Source organism: Periplaneta americana, chromosome 10 (genome assembly GCF_040183065.1).
Source record: "Periplaneta americana isolate PAMFEO1 chromosome 10, P.americana_PAMFEO1_priV1, whole genome shotgun sequence".
Lineage (NCBI taxonomy): Eukaryota > Metazoa > Arthropoda > Insecta > Blattodea > Blattidae > Periplaneta > Periplaneta americana.
Window position 1 is genome coordinate 111,033,960 of NC_091126.1, and position 22,423 is coordinate 111,056,382.

General features: G+C 36.1%; 1 protein-coding gene across 1 annotated transcript in view; it reads left to right on the forward strand.

Annotated features, from left to right (window-relative positions):
- LOC138707954 (sodium/potassium-transporting ATPase subunit beta-2-like) overlaps positions 1 to 10,571 on the forward strand; it is a 60,626-nt gene extending 50,055 nt beyond the window's left edge. Inside the window, exon 2 of the mRNA XM_069838027.1 lies at positions 8,662 to 10,571. Coding sequence (XP_069694128.1) covers positions 8,711 to 9,976 — 1,266 coding nt within the window. The 5' untranslated portion in view covers positions 8,662 to 8,710 and the 3' untranslated portion in view covers positions 9,977 to 10,571. The remainder of the gene's footprint in view (positions 1 to 8,661) is intronic.
- Positions 10,572 to 22,423: the final 11,852 nt, after the last annotated feature.

A 22,423-nucleotide genomic window follows, 5' to 3' on the forward strand; every position in this document is an offset into this window, starting at 1 on the left:
GATATCTGAGCTGATGTGTAAGGTTATGATCATGCATTTAATGTTATTTTATTTTTTTGATATATTGGTGTTGTAACCTCCACACAAACTGTAAGAGATTTTTTAAAATGTGTTGTGAAAATATAGTTTTCTTCAAATAATAATACTATGCAAGAGACGATTTGATAATAAAGCCTGAAACAAGTGGTCTATTTGGTCGTCAAGTGGTGTAAGTGGAAAAAACTTGTTTTGTGAAAAACAGAGGTTTGTGTTCGTTATATTTAAGAAATTTCTAGTAACAATTCCCATTATTGTTGATTATTGTTGCTGAAATATATGTGGTGGTGTAAACGCATAATAGACTGTCCAAGTGCAACATTGGTACCTGACTTACTTCACTAAGCACAAAATGCAAGGCGAAAAATAATTGTTTGCTCAAACTTCTAATGCGCACTCTTGGAAGATTTATGTACTATTGGACTTATTTCACTTGACAAATTAATACTACTCCATATGGAGAATACCATGGCACTACTAACTCAGTTTCGATAATTTCTCTCTAAGGGCCTACACCACTTGGCAACCATGCAGCACACGTGATATTACCCAATCCTGGAATGTGGAAGAAGATAATGCAATTACCTAAAAAACATTAAAATATTTGACAGGTGTGTGTTAAAAATATATCAGTTATACAGTACAGTTTCCTTGGAAAAGGATGAGACGATTGAATATTCCTAAGTCTCAGATGTAAGACACTGCGCATGATTGGAGACCAGAGCACCGATACACAAGATAACGAATATTGAGTTACTTAAATTCAGGCTATTTGGTTTGTTACTAGCATCGTTCCGAAATTCAATTAAAAAACTGCAAAAAATATGATAATATTACGTAAATAAAAGATAAATATATACATAAATCGTGTAGTTAAGTCGACAATGGACCTTCATGACTAGATCGACACTCCGCACAGAAAGGAAAGCTTTCATGTCGTTTCCATAGCTCAGACGGTAAGACTTCTGCGTGTTGTGTAGAAGAGTGCGAGTTCGATTCTTAGTCTACACAACAATTTTTTTTGTCTAAATAACGTTGAAATAGCTAAGTCACGTTGAAATATAGTTTTACAAAGTCCTGGGATTAAGTGTTAATGATCGCAAACAATACAAAATTACAAGTTATAATATTATAAACGTTAATCTAATGAATGCATTTATTCACACACATATATACAATGTAAATGCATATATATTAAAAACTAACAATTAAAATGAAATTTAAAAAATATATAATAATAGACAAACTTTTACAAAGGTTTAGAGTCCTTAGGCTATGTCATTTGTTGAGTAATTATTACAATAATTTATTAATAGCTTTCCCATATGTGTAAGAAATGCACTCGCAAAAAACAATTTTTGTTAAAAGTATGGCTTTGGATTATTTCATTCTCACCCCTGCAGTTAATTTTAACTATTTTATCTACGTGTTTGCATTCAATTTTATTCATGTTATGATTGAATGTATAAGCACTGTTGCAGTTATTGACTAATTACATATATTAATAATAATTATTAAATACATCTGTTAAGTAGCCAATTGCAGTATCTTTTGCAAAATCTTGAATGTTTAAGTTGTCAATAATATTTCTGTACTATATACTATAATACGTTAAAAGAATTTGCAATAGATTTGGGATCCTCTACTTTATAATCATTGGTTTTAATGAAAAAATATTTTCTTTCTTAGGATATCTACAAGTTTAAATTTAATAATATTACGAATAGGTTTAATTGCATTATATGAATTTTGTACTTTTCTACTCAAATATATTCTATTTCCCTCTTTCATAATTTTTGATAAATTACACTGTACTTCTTGCAGTATTTAAGAACATGAAGATCATTACATTGCAACTCATTACATATATATTCTTCTTTTTAATACATGAGATTTTGAAGTCCCTGCGTTATCTACATGTTTTAACTTTTGAATTTTTTCACAACATTGAGTGGAGAACATCCACTGAAGTGATTATGAAATTAAGTGAAAAATTCAATATATTTACTCTTAATATCAGTAGTACCAGTATCATATATGTTTTTCCAAGATTCATTTTGTAGACATAAATGTAAATAATCACTAGATACAGCAATTACGATCCTTTCTTAGTTTTTAAATTAATATTTTGAAATTGTTCAGTGACATTGGAAACACATAGGATTTGTTTATCATGATCAGACAAGCCATTGATTATAGGTTCTGTCGAATAGGAATTCAGTCTAATTCTGTGTACAAAACGTTTATCAATGGCTGTGTTACTTCAGCTTGTATGCTATGGGAAAATGACCCTACGAATAAGGTTTCCAGTTTCAAGGAGTGAATTTAATTTACTTTTACGGAAAAGTTCCGAGAGATAATCTATGTTTATGTCACTGCAGATCACAAATTCCATATGAGATTTCTAAAGTCTTTTCTTTACAAATTCAATGTTGGCTATAAATATTAATAAATAATGTAAGAAATATGAATGATTGTAGTTATAAGTCTGATTTACATTATAAAAAGCAAGAAGTTACATTCCTCGGCAAGATTCGAAATTTCGATGTTTGGTTTTGTCGTCCAACGCACAACCACGGACCTATTCAATGCTTATATTAATAACATACAATTTAGCTGTAGCAATGTGGTGTCATAACTTGGAGTTTGTTTATTTAATGTAATTAGATTTAATTTGATTAGTTTCGCAACAATTGGACTTCCTGTTATATCCTGTTATTTAGATATTTAATTTAGGGTTGATTTATTAACTCTTACTATGCAAGATGCCTCTTATTTCAATAATTCTATATCATGTTAAATAGTCATTGTCTACACTAAAGTATTATCGTCATCTCTCATTTCTCATCGTAATGGCGAACCGACGTGACATGAGACAGCGAGTTATAGCTCTAGTTGAGGCTGGATATGGGGCTAGATCTGCTGGCCGTTTGGTCGGTGTTCCTGGAAGTACAGCCGCGAGATGGGTTCATCGTTACCAAAATTTTGGGGAGGTCGAAAATCGCCCTATTCCTGGGCGTCCGCGGATTTCTTCATTGGAAGAGGATGCTCTTTTATTCGAGACATTTCGACAGGACCCCTTTCTGACTGCTAACGAAATAAGAGCAGCATCTAACTTTCCCGGCTCTTCACAGACTGTGATCAGCAGGTTGAGGAACCGCGGTATTAGGAGCCAGAGGGCTGCGCAAATGGAAATATTGGGGGAAGCACAAGCTGTCGACCGTCTTGCCTTCGCTACCAATCGAGTGGATTTCGATTGGAGAAATGTAATTTTCTCCGACGAAACAACCATCTCGAGTGATTACGAAGGTCCTGTCCGTGTCTATCATGAGGATGGTCTCCGACATGATCAGCGCTATGTGCACCAACGTGAAAGATCGGGGCGCTTTAGCATATCATGTTGGGGGTGGATGTCTTACGATGGACCTGGCGTTATAGAACGCATCGATGGCTGGTTTAATGCGGAAACTTACGAGCACATTCTGGAAAATATATTCCTTCCCTCCGCCCGAGAACGTTTTCCCGAAGGAACATTGCTGTTCCAGCAGGATAACCATCCTGTGCACTATGCTGCAAGCATTCAAAGATGGTTTCAAAGGAGACCCGAGATCGAAATCATTAATTGGCCTCCGAAGTCACCTGATTTGAATGTCATCGAAAATTTATGGGCGGAATTGAAAAAGAGAAGGATAGCCACCTATGCCCACCGACGCCCTCGAAATCGAGACGAATTGTGGGATCAAGTTGTTGACACCTGGGAAGATCTCGCCGGGGATCAGAACTTATTCCACAATCTCGTGACATCCATGCCGGATCGACTTAGAGCTGTAATAGAAGCTGATGGCATGTGGACAAGATTGTAAGTTAACAGGTCTCTTTTTGTTCCTTATGATTTTTGTTTGAGGAAGAATACTTTTAACTTCCAAGTAAGATTTATTTTTTTTGACGAGGTTCAGCCCACTTGTAAGACCCAGAAATTGGGCATAAATTATTCCATATTTTTCGACAATTAGACAGTCGAGGAACTCTGAACAAATTAATTACACCTCAATAAAAAAAAAAGTTTTACCTGGGATCGAACACGAGACGTTTCGGTTATACAATGGAACTGGCACGCTACTATATGAGCTACCGAGACAAGACAGTGATAGCAGCAGTCCAGAATGTAGATCCCTTAGCAGGCATTTGCCATTCGGTACAGTGAAGCAATGATATTTTGGGACTCGAGCTATGTTGTGAAATCCTGGCCTTAAATGGCAGTCTTCTTCGTGATCCTTATTCTGGTCCTTGTCCTTGTTGTGGTCCTTGTAACAATTCTTGTACTAAGTGTCATGTTATGTATCCCTACGTCGATATCGAGTGAACCGCGCTGTAGAACTTTAACTTCCGACGACCAAGAATCGTCTCATTCTTTTTCAGGGTAACTGTACATATTTTTTATTGGGTTATTATACGACACTGTATCAACATCTAGGTTATTTAGCGTCTGAATGATATGAAGGTGATAATGCTGGTGAAATGAGTCCGGGGTCCAGCACCGAAAGTTACACAGCATTTGCTCGTATTGGGTTGAGGGAAAACTCCGGGAAAAACCTCAACCAGGTAACTTACCCCAACCGGAATTCGAACCCGGGCCATCTGGTTTTGCAGCCAGACGTGCTAGCCGTTACTCCACAGGTGTGGACTACAGTACATATTTTTCATACATAAACTATTAATGTAAGTTTTTAACTTAAAAAATTGAGCTTATAAATATTACAAATTGCGTATTTCTTTATTGAACATTTGTCAAGATATATGCAATATTGTAAATTAAATAATATGTACTTTCGAAGCAAGTAAGTATACAAAGAAGCCAGTAAGACTAGAGTGACCATCGGCATAGTTCAGGTAGTAGCACAACTGCCTACTGATTCAGAGCTCTGGTCGGACCTATATTCAATTCCTGATTGGGCGAATTACCTGGTTGGGTTTATTCCGAAGTTTTCCCCAACTATAAGGCGAATGCCAAGTAATCGCATGACGAATCCTCGGCCTCACCTCACTATAAACAATTCTATTTATGCTAAATAACTTAGTAGTCGATACTGTACAGCGTCGTTAATGATCTATTAAAATGTATAAAGGAATAGAATGGTTGTTACTTGTATTTTATTTTATATCTGTTTTCAATTTGAGGGAAAATTTTGAAATATAGGCCTATAACCCCTTCATCTGAAACACTTTACCGTTTTCCACAGCATGAAATTCTCTCACATGTATGGTGATATACCATTCATTCAGCTGAAATTTGTCTGAAGAAATATTCTAATAGTGTAAGTGACCCTTATTGATTGGAAATATTCATTGTTCCATGTTGTGAAAAAATGTTAAGACAATAATGTAGCAATAACAGAATCGAATGACAGGAAAGATTTATTACAAATATTCCAACAAAATATGCTCAATAACTTTGTACACCACAGGTTTACCTTGATTAACCTGAGTGCATTGGAATGAACTTGACTATGCCTATGTTGTCATTGAGCATTAAGCCTAAGGGCTGAAAGTACAGTCAGTATTTTTATGCTTTCATTTTTCTAATATACTTTTATTATTCTATGGGCTCGTTTCCAATCCTTCACTAAATGCATTCGACTTTTTCATCAAAGAGTGTTTGTGAAGTGCATAATAAATTACTTCTACTTGTTTAAATAAGAGACATAAGATAAAATGTTTATTGGCCTTAGACATTACAATGAATTTATGGCGTCGTCAGAATAAGTAGTAATAATAATAATAATAATAATAATAATAATAATAATAATAATAATAATAATAATAATAATAATAAATACACTGCTCAAAAGAAAGTTTTACACCACTACAGTTTTTTATAACTGCTATAGATAAGCGATCATTTTAAAATAAATATAAATATAAGATGTTATCTTGAAACAAATGAGCATCTGTTATTCAATATTTCAATATTACACACCACTATTGCACACTTTATTGATTAACAACAGAGGCAATTAATGGACACAAATAATCACTTTTCCATCGAAAACGTGATTTTAAGCAGATTTTGAGTTAAGTTAGCAATGTATAGAATAGCACGAGAGCTTATTCTACCCTTTGACAGACAGAAGATAGTCTTCGTCATCCTTGTCAGCAAGGCTTCAGCATGAGGGAAATTGGTCGCGAGATGGAAAGCTGTCATAGTGATGTTGTAAGGACATGGAATCGCTATAATATGACAAAAAATGTTGAACACTTGCCTCAGAGTGATCGCCCGCGATCAACAAAACCAGCTGAACACCTCTACCTGCGAATAATGGCTCGTAGAGATCTAAAAGACAATGCAACACAGCTATACCATGCCTTCCTGTGGGCATCTGGCTGTGACAACCCAAAGAGTAAGAAACCGTCTCCACTTGGACAACATAAAATCCAGGAGACCTTTGTGAGCAGAAGTAATGACCCCCCTACACTGTGGCACCAGAAACAGTGGGCTAGGGAGCATTTGAATTGAAATCTGGAACAATGACGTGAAACTTTCTTCAGTGATGAGTGCAGATTTTGTCTAATGCCTGGGAATCATCTGAGAAGAGTGAGGAGAGAGCTGGGTAGGGTCATGCAGACGTAAGTCATACGTGCAAGAACGTGCATATTTAAATGACTTTATGACCATTTTCGACAACAGTTTATTGAATACTGTTAACATTGATATATACATATATTCATATATGATCCACCGTTGTGGCTGAGGGGTTAGCGAGTGTAACTCCTAACCCAGCGGTCTCAGGTTCGATTACCGGTCAGGACGAGTTGCCTGGGTGAGGTTTTTTCGGGGGTTTTCCCTCACTCCTATGGATGAAAATCAGGTAACTTTATCAGGCGATTGGAACCCCACACATCTTCGCCACTTCCTTCCCTTCCCCATCATCCTTTCCTCATCATCCTGTTTCTGGTATTTCAGATCACTCTACAGGCGGCCTCCCATAACTACTGGCTCTCTCGACTGGCCTCCGTGTAGCTAAACGAAACGAAGTTGGATGGCTTCTGCAACGAGCACCCGAGGCGGACCTACTCAGGGGAGGAATTTCGCTTCGGACCGACAGGGGGCCTTGGGGGAAGTTGCCGAAGCAAGAATGGGTATATAGATTTCTGTTGGCTGTAGGGACCGGTCGTTAGGGAGTCATGTGGTTGGGTTGGTGCGCATAGGGGATCTATGTCACGCAACTCATTCCATATCGAGGGTTAGCGCAATAGATATTAACAGTTCGCAGTGCTGGGCCATCCGTGCCCCCCTCACTTAAATTCCATTCCATTCCATATTAATATATGAGGCCTCGCCGTCCTCATTGAATAATCAAGACTACCTATATGTCGTCAACGTGAAGATACCTATTATTGTAGAAAAATTCGTTCCGGCACCGGAAATCGAACATACGACCTCTCAGCTATGCGCGCTGAGCGCTCTTTCCATCTGAGCTATGCCGAGACCCGATGTTATTGAAAATGGCCATAAATTCATTTAAATATGTGCTCCTCCATGTGTATGACTTAGGCCTATGTCTAAAATGAAGGTAGTAGGCCATTAATGATACAAAGGAGGAGAGTTCGGCCGGCACTGTGAATCGAGTCTTGGCATAGCTCAGATGGAAAGAACGCCCAGCGCGCATAGCTGAGAGGTCCTGGGTTCGATTCCCAGTGCCGGGACGAATTTTTCTCAAATAATAGGTATCTACACAATGCTTACATGTAGGTAGTCTTGATTATTCAATGAGAATGGCAAGGCCTCATATGTAAATATATGTATATATCAATGTCAACAGTATTCAATATACTGTTGTCGAAAATGGCCATAAAGTTATTTAAATATGCGCTCCTGCAGGTATGACTTATGTCTAAAATGCAGGTAGTAGGCCATTAATGATACAAAGGAGGAGAGCTTGCCCAGCACCGTGAATCGGTTCTCGGCATAGCTCAGATGGAAAGAGCGCTCAGGGCGCATAGCTGAGAGGCCCTGGGTTCGATTCCCGGTGCCGGAACGAATTTTTCTCCAGTAATAGGTATCTACACGTTGACTACATGTAGGTAGTCTTGATTATTCAATGAGGACAGTGAGGCCTCATATATGAATATGTGTATTTATATTGACAATTTTTAATATGTCTGGACGTGGAGATTACAAGAGGGAATTAAACTTTCTATAAAATGATTCGCAAGCATTGATTGTGTTCGTGCTGCAATATGGTCTGCCCAAATTACGGGGGGGGGGGGACGCTTTCTCTAATACGAATTTTCTCTAATACAAATCTAAAATTCAGTTATTTTTTAATCGTCGTTACAATCTTCACATTCATTCATTGTCTTCTGTGAAGGGCAGGTATTTCACTGCAAAGCCAGCAGTCCACAGTCTTTCCTATTTTCCGCCTTCTCCTTAGTTTCTGAATAGGCTATGATCTATATATCTTAATGTTGTCAATCAACTGATATTTTCTTTCGCTCCGAACATTTCTTCCATTCACCACACATTTCACATTCTTCAGTAGGCAGTTACTTATAGTACGCCACAAGTATTTGAAGTTGTTCATGTATTTCACTGCCTCATTTCGAATTCGCATATTTACATTCCAGTATAAAGGCTATTGGCCTGAGGAAGAAACGAAGATTACAGTAAGAGAAGATGGAACAGTGGTTACGGAAAGAGACATCAGGAAATGATAAAGTAAGTGAATTAAGTAGAGAGGAACGGAATAATAATGCAGGCTTGAATCAAGTAGAAGTAGATATGAAGAACCAGGCTTTAAGACTAAAAGTAGATAACATCTGTGAAAAGATAGAAGAGTTGATAGAAGAGAATAACAAATTAAAGAAGAAGATGAGTGAATACGACCTCAAGTTGAGAAAAGATAACTTAATAATTTTCGGGGTTGAAGAAAGGGGCCGGGAAAAAGAGATGGATACCTTTAAGAAAGTGAGAGATTTATGTGAAGTGATCTTTAATATAGAGTTGAGAGAAGAACATGTCGACCATACGTACAGATTAGGGAAAGGAAATAAAAGGCCTATCTTCTTGAGCCTCAAGAATACAAAAGTAAGGGAAGTTATTCTGAACAATCTAGGACGGCTCCGGGGTTCAGGAGTGAGGGTGCAAACAGATATGTCATTTGAAGTAAGAAATAGAAGAAAACGACTACTACCTTATATGAAAGCAGCGAGGGCGAAGGGTCACTTTGCTAAAATGTACGAAGATAAATTGAAAGTGAACGGAAAATGGTATGATCTGGAGTTCTGCCTGAGGAATGAAGATCATCCAGAATTTGGACTAACGAGAAGAACGAAAGAGGACAAAGTCGACGTTTGCTACATGAGCGAAGGGAAGGAGCAGAAGAAAATCATCCCAACTTCAAGGACGGAACAAGTCATTGTCGCAGATCACATGGTAACAGGAGCGAATAGTAGTGAGTTCAGAAACCCACATGCTGACGTACGAGGAAGTGTAGAGGTGATGACACATCGAGAAGATAAGTGTAACGTGATCAAGCAGCGTAAACAGATTCCTAGTCTCCATACGATGGCAGTAAGGTTAGCGCACTCCAGAAGGAATGCTGACAATAACGGAACAAGAAGCACAGGTGTTAGAAAAAAGGCGAGTGGGGATAAAAAGAGAAACCAAGAGTCAGGAAGTGATAGGGAAGAAAGTAGTGAAAAGATTAAGGGTGCGAGTGTGAGTGGAAATCTAGGATGTGGAAGTGAAAGCGTGGGGGGGAATAAAAGAGAAAGAGGAATAGAAGAAGAAGAAGAAGAAGAAGGAAATAGAAAGAAAGACAGAGATAGAAATAAAGCAGAGACAAGCAGTAAAGAAAGGTCAGAACCTGCGACAGCTGAGGATATAGCAATGTTATTAGATACGATTAAAAATTGTGGGGATATGATCAAAAAGTGCTAGTAAAGGGTAATTGTAATTGTAAATGATAGAGAAGTATAGGGGAGCGAGAAAGTGTATAAGCTGATGTGTAGAGAGAAATATAAGATTTATAGGCAGTGAGAGTATTGGGAAAGGTTTAGGTGTAAGTGGAATAGAGAGAAAGTTGAAAGTGAGCGCAAATATGAATGAGTGAAAAGTGAAAAAGGGTTAAAAGAAATGAACAAGTGACAGCATAAAATTAGTACTGACATTTGAACGTTGGAACAGTAAATGAATATAAGAGACAGATAGGAGAAAAGGTCAAAGAACAAGTAAGGCAAATAATTCAATATGATAATTTGTAGAGAATAAGTGAAATTGAAATCTTAGTGAATAGTAGTTAGAGGAAAAAGGGGGTTTGAAAGGCATATATAAATTTAGATATATTACGATTAATGATCAAATAGAGAATAGCAAACGAAATGTAGGAGAAATACTGAAAGGGAGATTGAACAAGTAATAATAAAAAAAGTACATAGTTTAATTGGTAGAAGTTGTGTAGACATGTACTGCAAATATGTGTTAATGTAAGTGTTAATGGTGGCACCGGATACAGAAATGTGAGGTACACCATTACATGTAAAGAAGTGCTGTGACCAAATATATCAAATATCAAATATCACATATTTACATTCTTTAGTTTTCTTTCGATAATCATGGTCTTTGTCTTGTTTGCAGTTATCTTCATCCCATACTGCTCACAATTGTCATTTAGCTCCAGTAACATTACTCGTAGCATATCATCACAAATCTTACGCAATTTTTCTTCTGCCTCCTATACCTACATGTTCTGAAAACAGTATTCTTCTCATAATATTGAAATAAATCACAGTTGTTCTGCAGTAATAGATGTGTGACTATGCGTTTGATGAAAGTATAATAACATGAACAGCATTATATATATAATATTTTCCATATTTCTATATACATAATCGTTTCATTTTCATACTAAATATCATTGCAACTTATAGTATCCGAACTGTTTATTAGGTAAATAAAATATTGATATTCATAGTACACATTATTTTAGCTTATAATATTAAATCTGTTAATAAAGAAAATGCATTAGTCCATTGTATTTTTCTACTGCACATCGTCCTGCATGACAGATATTCGGTCTGCAGGCGGAGGCCTGTCATGTTTTTGCCTACGATGTTATAAAAATATTTGCTGTCCTCCTCTTCCATCCCTTCAATTTTTAAACTCGTTAAGGATTTGAACATGTATCTTGCTATTAGTTTTTAATTTAGAATAAGACGAAGTTTGCAATGTCTTGGAATCCTCTCTCATGTTTCAACATTGCACAATAGCAATCGGTACTATGAACATAAGCGTTTTGGAAAAGGTAATTCGTTTCATTTATTTATACAGCTCATGCATTACGTCCAGACACTCCCCCAATCTTCCTACAGAGCTGCTCACGAGATCGGATGAGTCTACTTACGGCCTTCCCTTCTACTCCTACTCCCGCCACAGAAACGTTGTTCCCCTATTGCGCATCGCGAGTATCTTGACAAAATGCATGAGCTCTCCGTAGGAATTCCACTAATCACAAAAGTTATGTGTACTCATTAGGGGAAAGTTGCCTATATTGGACCAGTTTTTTTGTTTTATAATCCCACATCTTTAATAATGATTAAATTAAATCAAAATATGTTTAATACATTCTACATTCTATGTACTTTCATCCTACACCGTTATAATTTAAATTACACAATTCTTAATGAATATAAAAAAGTAAAGCTAAAATCATGGAAATGGTCCAAATTGGGAAACCGGTTGCCTAATTTGGACTCATAGTGTCCCAATTTGGACCTCGCAAAAATACATCAATAATAGTAAACAAATAAGTAGAAGAAGGTTATTTAGTATAAATATCTTTAAATCACTCAATTTACGTTAAAAATGTATCAGATATTAACATTTGGTGAAAGAAGTTACACAATTCTCTGAATTTTGATGAAAAATTAAAGAAAAACAAGACAAATTAATTACAGAAACAATATTCCATTCTCTTTGAACTGAATTAGTTTTATATTAGTTGCTTGTCTCGGTTACATAGCCTGTTTCAAAATTATATATATAAAAAAAAGCAAAAATTTTACATAGATCTAGAAAGTTCCCTTGTTTGGCTACGAAACTCCTGTGAATAAAAAAATGTAGACATAAAAAATAAAAAGATGACTTGATTTCCTCTTGCATTTGAAAGTTACCAGTAGCAGTATAAAGAACCCCGCCGCATGATAACACAGACTACTGTGGTGTTTGCACCTCTTTCACCACTTATGACTTCGAAAACTGGTTAACACTCTCCCTATTGAACCCCTTAGCTCGGGCCATTGATATCCCTTCTGGGTGACGGAGAGAAAGTTTTGAGTTTCGCTTCATAAAAGCACAGAATCACTTCTTTCCGGCCATTTTTTCTCCTTGTTAAAGGTGTAGGGAGCATCATATTTTTCTGCGACATCAAAAGCAAGCTTATGCACATCTTTGATTGTCAACCCATAAAACCTTTCTTCAAACAAGAGAATGTGGTCGGCAATATTTTTTTCCATATCTCAATTGAAGTTTGCTTGCCTTCCGAAGGACTTCATTGGAAAGCGTTTTTACAATCAACATGTCTCTTTGCTGTAGCCTATGGCACTGTATATACGCAAGCACACTCATTGAGTCCATAGTCACCATTCCTGTATGCTGTTACCGCCATCTTCAAAGTGTCATTTCATTTCCGGTAGGTTTCCCTTTTTGACATCTTGGAAACATAAAGACACAGAATTCCCCAACATTATACTTTTTCTTAACGTTGACCATAATATAATCCTTTATATTCATGTTGAGAAAAAATACTAACAGTTTCCTAAATTGAGTCAGCCCAATCCAGGCAATGCGCAGAGATCCAACCTAGGCAACTTGTTCACGTATGCACAGAGACGACACTAAACAAAGACATGAAATTAAAAAGTAGTTTTAATACACGCAGATAGTAGCTAATGTATAGTATAGTATAGTATAGTATTTATTAGCTGTCGTTATAGCAAAAGCTAATGACATTGTCAAATTACACGTGTGAAATTATAGTGGAAATATGAAAATTATTCTATTACAACACTAAACATAAAACAAAATGATCACAAATACTCCTTAGTGTTTACAATTGAGAGTCAAGATTATCAAAAATAGGCTAATATCTAGATGAAAATTGTAACACACTGATAACAAATATTATTTGATTTGCTCCGTTTATATACAATAAAACAAGAATTAACTTAACAATTTATGAGAATTTCCTAATATATTACAAAATAATAACACAATTCAGAGAAAGAAACCTAAAAAATATCTACAGCTTGATTTTCTGATTCAAAGTATTCTTGTACAGAATAGAATGGGTTTCTAAGAAGCCATGTTTTCACTTTGACTTTGAATATGTCAAGTGAAACTTCCTGTGCTTCCTGTGGTAACATGTTGAACATTCTACAGCCCAACATGTTAGGACTACTTTTAACTTTGGATAGTCTGCAAAATGGTATGTCCAGTTTTTCTTTATTCCGAGTATTATACTCATGTTTATCCATCCTACTGGTGAAGCCATAAAGATTTTTCTTGATGTAAAGAAGTAGTTCCAGAATATATTCATTAACAACTGTTAAGATGGACTCCTGTATGAACAGTGGTTTACAATGTGCTTTGCTTGGTACTTCTGTGATAATTCCAGGGGCGTATTTTGCGGACTACAGGGGCTACCGGCGGTAGCCCAAGGATATTACAAAAGAAAAAGTTTATAATATAACATAATGTAATAATTTTGTATTATTACTTTTACCACAGTAATTAAAATTAAAGTAATTGTTAGATTTATATGCGCTCTCTACTCTCGAAAAGAAACAAGTTGTCAAGGCGGCATCGCTAGAGAAACCGCTGCTACGTGAGGTAGCCTGTGACCGTTCCGCACACGCTGTCCTGTCGTACAACAGCCCGTCCCCCACTCCCTTCCGTTACCATCGTGCAGTGTAGGCCGGGCGAGTTGCCGCTCTTGTGATCAGTTTCTTCGCAGGCGCGAAGCAACAATACGCTTAGTACGCCAGCTCATGAATATGATTGTGTTCTTGCAGTGCAGTATTTTAAATGTGTGATTTGTTCGAGTGTCTAAGAGTTGTATTAATTGTGAATTATTAATTATTAAGAATTGGCTTTTCGGGGTCATAATGAGAGTGTGGAATCAGACAGTAGAGGAAATTATATTGAATATTTAAGTTCCGTAAGTGAATTTGACCATTTACTGGCCTAACATCATGAGAGTTCAACAGTATTTCGTGGTACTTCTCCTGCAATTCTGAATGACTTAATATTTGCTATAAGTGGAGTTATGATAAAGAACATAAAATCTGAAACAGAAGAAGCACCTTTTGTGGCCATTGTTGTTGATGAAACAAGTGACTGCTCTAATCAGAGTCAATTGTCCACTGTTTTATGATACGTCGACAGTACTATAGGATTCACAAATGTCAGTTCGGGCAAAACTGCTGCTGCTTTGTTTCAGCATGTGGAAGGTGTTATAGCAGAATACAATGTCGGTAATAAGTTAATTGCACAGACATACGACGGTGCTTCAGTTATGACGGGAAATATTAATGGCTTAAAAACAAAAGTTCAAGAAAAGTATCCTCAAGCACTATTTGTTCATTGTTACAGCCATGTTCTCAATTTAGTTTTGCAACAAACTACTTCATCCATTCCAGAATGCCGCATTTTTTTCAAAACACTGTCGGGTTTAGCAGCATTTTTCTCATCATCTCCTAAAAGATAAAAAAACTCAAAGAATTTATCAACAAGAAACTCCCAAAAGTAGCACCAACTAGATGGAATTTACATCTCGGCTTATAAATACAGTAAAGGAATACAGAGAACAACTGACTGCTTTCTTTGAAAATATCATTTGTAATGACTCTGAAGAAAACTGGGATGATGATGTAATTGTGCACGCTCAAGGATATTTGTATTTTTTCACACAGTTTCAGAATATATTTCTTCATGAAGTCTATGCTAGAGTGTTCGCACTTACAGATGTGCTCTACAGTATTCTTCAGACAAAAAGTCTAGACATAGGATACTGCTTGCAAGAGGTATCAAGTTAAGAAATACTATATCCGAGTTCAGACGTAGTGGGTTTCTGTCCATATGGAGTAATATGGAAAATGAAAATTCTTCAGCCAATACAATGGAACCGCCATTAAAGCGAAGAAAAGGAGATGATGAATTTAAATACAGGCAGCTGTACTACAGCATACTAGATCGTATGTTCATGGAAATTACTGACAGATTTTCTGATTATGGAAAGTTTCAGTTCACACATCTCCTAGATTCTCAAAAATTTTCTGCTTATAGAGAAAACTTCCCGAATGAGGCACTAAACAAATTATTTCAGTCCTATAACAGTCACTTTGAACAAGTACGTTTGAAAAATGAATTAAGTGTAATATATTTAGCAGAAGTCTTTGATTTTTCGAGCAAACCTATCCATGAAATATTATCTGCCATATATGAAAATCAGCTGAACCAAGTTGTTCCTGAAGTCCTTAAATTGGCAACGTTAATTGTGACAATACCAGCTACGTCAGCATCGGTAGAAAGAACATTTTCTGCGTTGAAGAGAATAAAATCCTACTGTAGATCAACTCATACACAAGAACGTTTATCCGGCTTGGCACTGATGTCCATTGAAAGGCATTTCTACAGAAACATTGCAAGCGGCCCAACTATAATTTCAATGATGAAGTCATCAACATATTTTCGTCCCAATCGAGACGTCTGGAATTCACATATAAATAGGTAAGGAATTTTATTATAGGGATTTTAAAATATATTTTGTGTAATAATAGGGTCAGTGGTAGCCCAGACCCTTAAACCAGTATACACCACTGGATAATTCTTATTGCTTTCTTCTGAATGAGTAGGACTTCAATAAGTTTATTGCTGTTTCCCCACACCAGGATTCCATACTTCAATATGCTATGGAAAAAAAGCAAAATAAACACTTCTTAGGTACTGTCCGGGTATTTTATCTCTAATTACTCTTAAGAGGTACAGGACTCTGGACAGTCTCCGAGAGACGTATTCAATGTGGCAATCCCAGGTTAGTTTTGTATCAAGATGGATACCAAGTAACTTTACTGCCTTTTCTTTTATACCATAGTATTGTAGCTTAAGTCTTAAAATGTCATGTGAAACTCAGTCAAAAGCTTTTGTAAGGTCGCATAACGTGATCTCAGAGTACATTTTATCTTAAAAACCATTGTATGCTGATGCCAGCAGTGATAAAATAGCATCAACTGTTGTTTTACCTTTACGAAAACCAAACTGCGTATGACACAATAAGTAATTTCCTTCAAAATAATTTGCCAATTGAGTCTTCATTACACATTCTAACACTTTTCCAAAAATAGGAATAATAGATACCGGCCTATAACTACTTGGATTCTCTTTCTCACCTTTCTTGTATATTGGGCAAATCCTCGAGTATTTTTGACTATTTGGAAATATCCCCATTTCCAGACAATCGTTGATGCACACTGTCAATGGACATACGATATAATTAATCACTTGCTTCAGGAAATTATTGGATATTCCTTAAATATCTTTGCTGTTTGATGCTTTCATTTTGTTCACAATATTAACTATATCCTCACATGATGTATACTGCCATTTGAAACCCATCTCTGGCACTTGCACAGGTGTGCTTGTTAGAAGAACTTCTGCTGTTATACGTGAAGAACTGATCTCTGAAATGATATGCTCCACAGATTCAAGAAAATACCTGTTCATTTCATTGGGTTCAATTGGTATATTTTGATTTTTGACACCTTTGTTACATTCTGTCTTTATCAAGTTCCATGCAGCTCTACATTTGTTGTTGGATGATTCAATGAAAATAGCATTTCTCTGTTTTTTTGTTTCTATTAATGAATCATTGTAAGTTTTCCTTGCTTTCTTATATTCAATTTTGTCTTCTTCCTTCCCAGAAAATTTATATATGGACGACAGTAGTATCATCCTATTTTTCATATATTCCAGTTCCTTTGTGAACCATTTGCTTCTGTCGTGTCGTACTTCTGTTCTTTTAATCTTCACCACTTCTTCCGGAAAATAAAAGTTAAAAAGGTCAATAAAAATATGAAAAAAACCATCAAATAAATCACCGCCTCTGCAATTTCTATAGTGAGATTCTAAACTGGCAATCCAATCTTTATGCTTCACTTCCCTAACGAAAAACTCAATACCTTTTTGAGAGAATATTCTTCTATAAATATAACTGTTTGAGATATTTTCATCTTGGTTGTCAGGAAGATTAAGTTTCCACAGGATTGCCACATGGTCAGATAACCTGGGTTCTACTATTTCTACTTCAAATTTAGAGTTTATATTAGTTATAATTATTGTCTAAGCATGCAGCTTCTCTTGTTGGACTAAAAACTGTACAGTAGCATCCATAGGATCTCAGCACATTAAGCAAATCTCTAGAATTTTTAGTGTTCAATCTTATATTTTATTTTTATTTTAGTAGGTTATTTTACGACGCTTTATCAACATCTTAGGTTATTTAGCGTCTGAATGAGATGAAGGTGATAATGCCGGTGAAATGAGTCCAGGGTCCAACACCGAAAGTTACCCAGCATTTGCTCATATTGGGTTGAGGGAAAACCCCGGAAAAACCTCAATCAGGTAACTTGCCCTGACCGGGAATCGAACTCGGGCCACCTGGTTTCGCGGCTAGACGCTCTAACCGTTACTCCACAGGTGTGGACTTCAATCTTATATCTATGTTAATATCAGCACCTATTATTATATTATATCCTAACCAATGACAAGACAGAATTTGTAAGCAGTGCTCAATGCATTCAAGAAAGATTTTAAAATCACTGTCAGGTGTTCTATATATTGAAAAGCTACTAATCTATATGTAGGTAACACTACTGCAGTTACCTCAAAATGCTTTTCATGACATATGTTTCCTAAATCTATGATATTAAAATCAATATCTGTTCTAAGAAACAAACACCACCATGTAATGAATTAACTCTACAATATTTGTTAGCAAGTTTGTAACTGTCCATATGCACAAGTTCAATTTCATCTCTTGACATCCAATGCTCACAAACACTTAACACATCAATGCATTTAGAAACTAAATATACCTCCATCTCTTCCGTCTTTTTCTTGAAACTTTGTACATTATATTGTAAGACATTTAAACTCTTACCAAGATGATCACTTTTCACTATTTCACCACTGCAATTTCCTCCAAGTCACTCAGAGGAAACTTCTGTTTGTAAGTCTGTTGAGTCTTCAATCCGATCAGGTCTAAGGGTACGGCCACATGAGCTACATTTGTCGCAGGTTTTCTGCTACAAATGAAGCTGCCGTAATTGTCGCAAAATGGGTGGCCACACGGGCGCTACAATTACTGCTAGTTTCTGCGTTAAATGTCGCTACGTGTGGCATGTCATGTGGCCACACGTAGCGACATTTGAAGCAACTTCCTGCGACAAATGTAGCTGGAATTATAGACCGCATTGAGTTAAATGGAAGCGGCCACACGGAGCAGTAACTGTAGCAAGTTTGGCGCCGTCTGACATGTTAGGTCTATTCGTGACCAATAATTTCCCATCTTAAACGAATTAACATTGTTGTTAGTTACTGGAAATTTCTTATTATAAAATCCATATTTTTAACCTTTAAATTTATATTAATATTTATTTCCGCTTTACCAATTCCCAGAGGAGACTCAGCGAGTCAAAGAAAGAATATACATGTCAAAAGACTTTTACCTACTAACTGACAATACATAAAGAATAAATATCATGCAAGAGAAAACAAAAAAATTGTAATAAAAGTGCAAACAACTGTGTAAAATGAATGGTTATGCTTTAATTTTTTAGGAATGAGATAGAAAGCGAAAATCAAATGTCATGTAAAGGACACATAGATTAAGACTTTAAAAAGAGTGAAATAACAAATCAAAGTTATTCATTTTACAGTAGAGAATTACAATAATTTAGCGCAATGTAAATTTACAAATACATATGGATACACGCGTAAGCTAATTTTAAATACTATTTTCTTAATCTTATTTCTGTTTTTTTGTTACTTCACCAGAAGTTACAGATTAGACATGCTCTTCCCTTTCCAATACATGAATTTCTGAAGCATCTCCAAGTAAAAAGGAGTTTTAAACATGACCCAAAACACAACTCAAAGAGGCAATCTGTTTGTAACATATTTGAGAGATCTGTCTTGTAAAAGAATTATGTTCTTTCTTTTTTACCAAATGAAGTCGCTGTGAAGGGTTTACTGGAACGCTATTGTATAGATTTTATTATTGAAGGAAACCTTTGGTCGAAAATGAAAGAGAAAAAATGTGTACTCTCGAAGAACGGTATTTTGAAAAGAGTATAAGTAAACACAGCTATCGTAAAAGTTCTCTTTTTCTTGGTTTTGCAGAATGCTTATTGGACGTTGCGGCAATTTAAACTTGACCCTTATATCCCAAAATACAACTCAAAGTGGAAATGTCTGTATAAACAATACTGATTTGTGAGATCAGTCCTGCAAAAGAATTGTACGTTTTTTTTTTTACCAAACAAATTGCTGTGAAGGGTTTGCTAGAACACTTTTGTATACATTTTATTATTGAAGAATTCTTTAGGTAGAAATTGAAAGAAGAAAAATGTATGTACTTTTTAAAGAAAGATATTTTGAAGAGAGTTAAAAAATAGGGCAACTCAGCTGGACTATACATAAGCGAAGCAATATTTATTGGCACCGTATTGTTAGTAACAAAATATGTTACATATATTGGCATCGTATTGTTATAAATCTGTCATGATAATAATTTCCCATCTAAATGTCAGTCTCCCTCTCTACTTCACTCCCTCATAAACACAGGTTAATTCTGTTGTTATGATTACATATACATACTGAGAATTTCAACCATTAAAAAAACGGGTTTTCCTTCAAATTTGAGAATGCCTTTCTCCCATTGTAGTCCTACATCTTATCCTATAGAAAACAGAGTTTACGTCCTCTTAAACATGATAGATCACGTTTTTCAGATTACTAAATTTCGGGGAGGGGGAAACTGAAAGGTGAATCTTAGGGTATGTTACAGTTTCATGTCTCATAAAGTTTTTTTTACCAACAAAAGAAAATTTAACGCTAAAAGATAAGCTGGGCGGTACAAATTGCGATATCTTATAGATAATTCGAGAGACAAATTTTACTGCACTCATCAATGTCACTTGTTTTATTTTTAAATACATTAGGCGTGAATAAAATGCCAAGGTGTTGTATGCCTGGCTGCAAATTCAATTACTAGAAAGGAACTTAGTGGCAATATATGCTTTTCCTTCTGGTGAAGTAACAAAAAAACAGGAGTAACATTAAGAAAATAGTATTTAAAATTAGCTTACGTGTGTATCCATACGCATTTGTAAATTTACATTGCGCTAAATTATTGTAATTCTCTACTGTAAAATGAATAACTTTGATTTGTTATTTCACTCTTTTTAAAGTCTTAATCTGTGTGTCCTTTACATGACATTTGATTTTCCCTTTCTATCTCATTCCTAAAAAATTTAAGCATAAACATTCATTTTACACGGTTGTTTGTCATTTTATTACAATTTTTTTGTTTTCTTTTGCATGATATTTATTCTTTATTTACTGTCAGTTAGTAGATAAAAGTCTTTTAACATGTATATTCTTTGACTCACTGATTCTCCTCTGGGAATTAGTAAAGCGGAAATAAATATTAATATAAATTTAAAGTTTAAAAAATATGGATATCATAATAAGAAATTCCCAGTAACTAACAACAATGTTAATTAGTTTAGGCTGGAAAATTATTGGTCACGAATAGACCTAACATGTCAGACGGCGCCAAACTTGCTACACTTACTGCTTCGTGTGGCAGCTTCCATTTAACTCAATGCGGTCTATAATTCCAGCTACATTTGTCGCAGAAAGTTGCTACAAATGTAGCTGCACGTGTAGCCACCCATGTCGCTACGTGTGGCCACCCAACAGCAGTAAATGTTGCAGAAAAAATGGACCCGGACCCATTCGAATTGCGACACGACCTTGGGATGCGCCAAACTAGCTACATTTACTGCTCCGTGTGGCCGCTTCCATTTAACTCAATGCTGCCTATAATTCCAGCTACATTTGTCGCAGAAAACTTGCTACAAATGTAGCTCGTGTGGCCGAACCCTAAGCCTGCCAAAGAACTCCGTCATCAGGCAACCATGTGGCCACATTTCTTCTTGGAAAATATTCTGGAAATCCTTCTCTTCTACTTCCACATGGAAGGAGGAATAGCTATTGTAACGCGTTTTCAGCTTTGTCACCTTCAGCTTTTGGAAATTTTATCCCAGGAACTGTGTTATGTCCCTAGCTGTTACATCTGGAGCAAATCTGCTCAGGAAAATTGCTTTTTTCTTTGGCTGTTTTTCTACTAATTTTATAATATCTCCTTTATTAGAGCCACATAGGGTCTGTTTTTCAATTCTTCGTTGCTTCTGTTTGCGGCTTACTACTTCCTGGTTGATTATTTCTCTCTGTAGATTGTGTTCTTTGGCAGCAGCTGACGATTGAGCAGGCAGTGATGCATCAGATCAGAGTCCTGTAGGCAGTGAGCCAGTGACCTTACTATAAAAAAAACCTCATTTCGACTTACATCTGATTTTACTTCTTGGATTTTATCTTCAAATTCAAGTCTTAATGCCATTATAGCGTCATTCAGCTTACCAACTCCCTGATTCATGATGTTTTGCACAGGGGCGTATTGGTAGCCCAAGGAAATTACAAAAGAAAAAGTTTATAATATAACATAATGTAATAATTTTGTAGTATTAGTTTTACCACAGTAATTAAAATTAAAGTAATTGTTAGATTTATATGCGCTCTCTGCTCACGAAAAGAAACAAGTTGTCAAGGCGGCATCACTGGAGAAACCGCTTGCTATGTGAGGTAGCCTGTGACTGTACCGCGCACGCTGTCCGGTCGCACAACTGCCCATCCCCCCGCTCTCTTCTGTTTCCATCGTGCAGTGTAAGGCCGGGTGAGTTGCCGCTCTTGTGATCGGTTTCTTCGCAGGCGCGAAGCAACAATACGCTTAGCACGCTAGCTCATGAATGTAATTGTGTTCTTGCAGTGCAGTATTTTAAATTTGTGATTTGTTCGAGTGTCTAAGAGTTATATTAATTGTGAATTATTAAGTTTTTAATTTCCCAATTAAGTGATATTGTGAAAAATATGGCAGAACAAGTTTCTGGAGAGGTTTGTGTTGAAAATGACTGTGTAATAGAAGGTTTATTAAAAGTGCCTTTTAACCGTCGTACATACAACGAGGAAGTTGAAATTGTGAAAATGGAA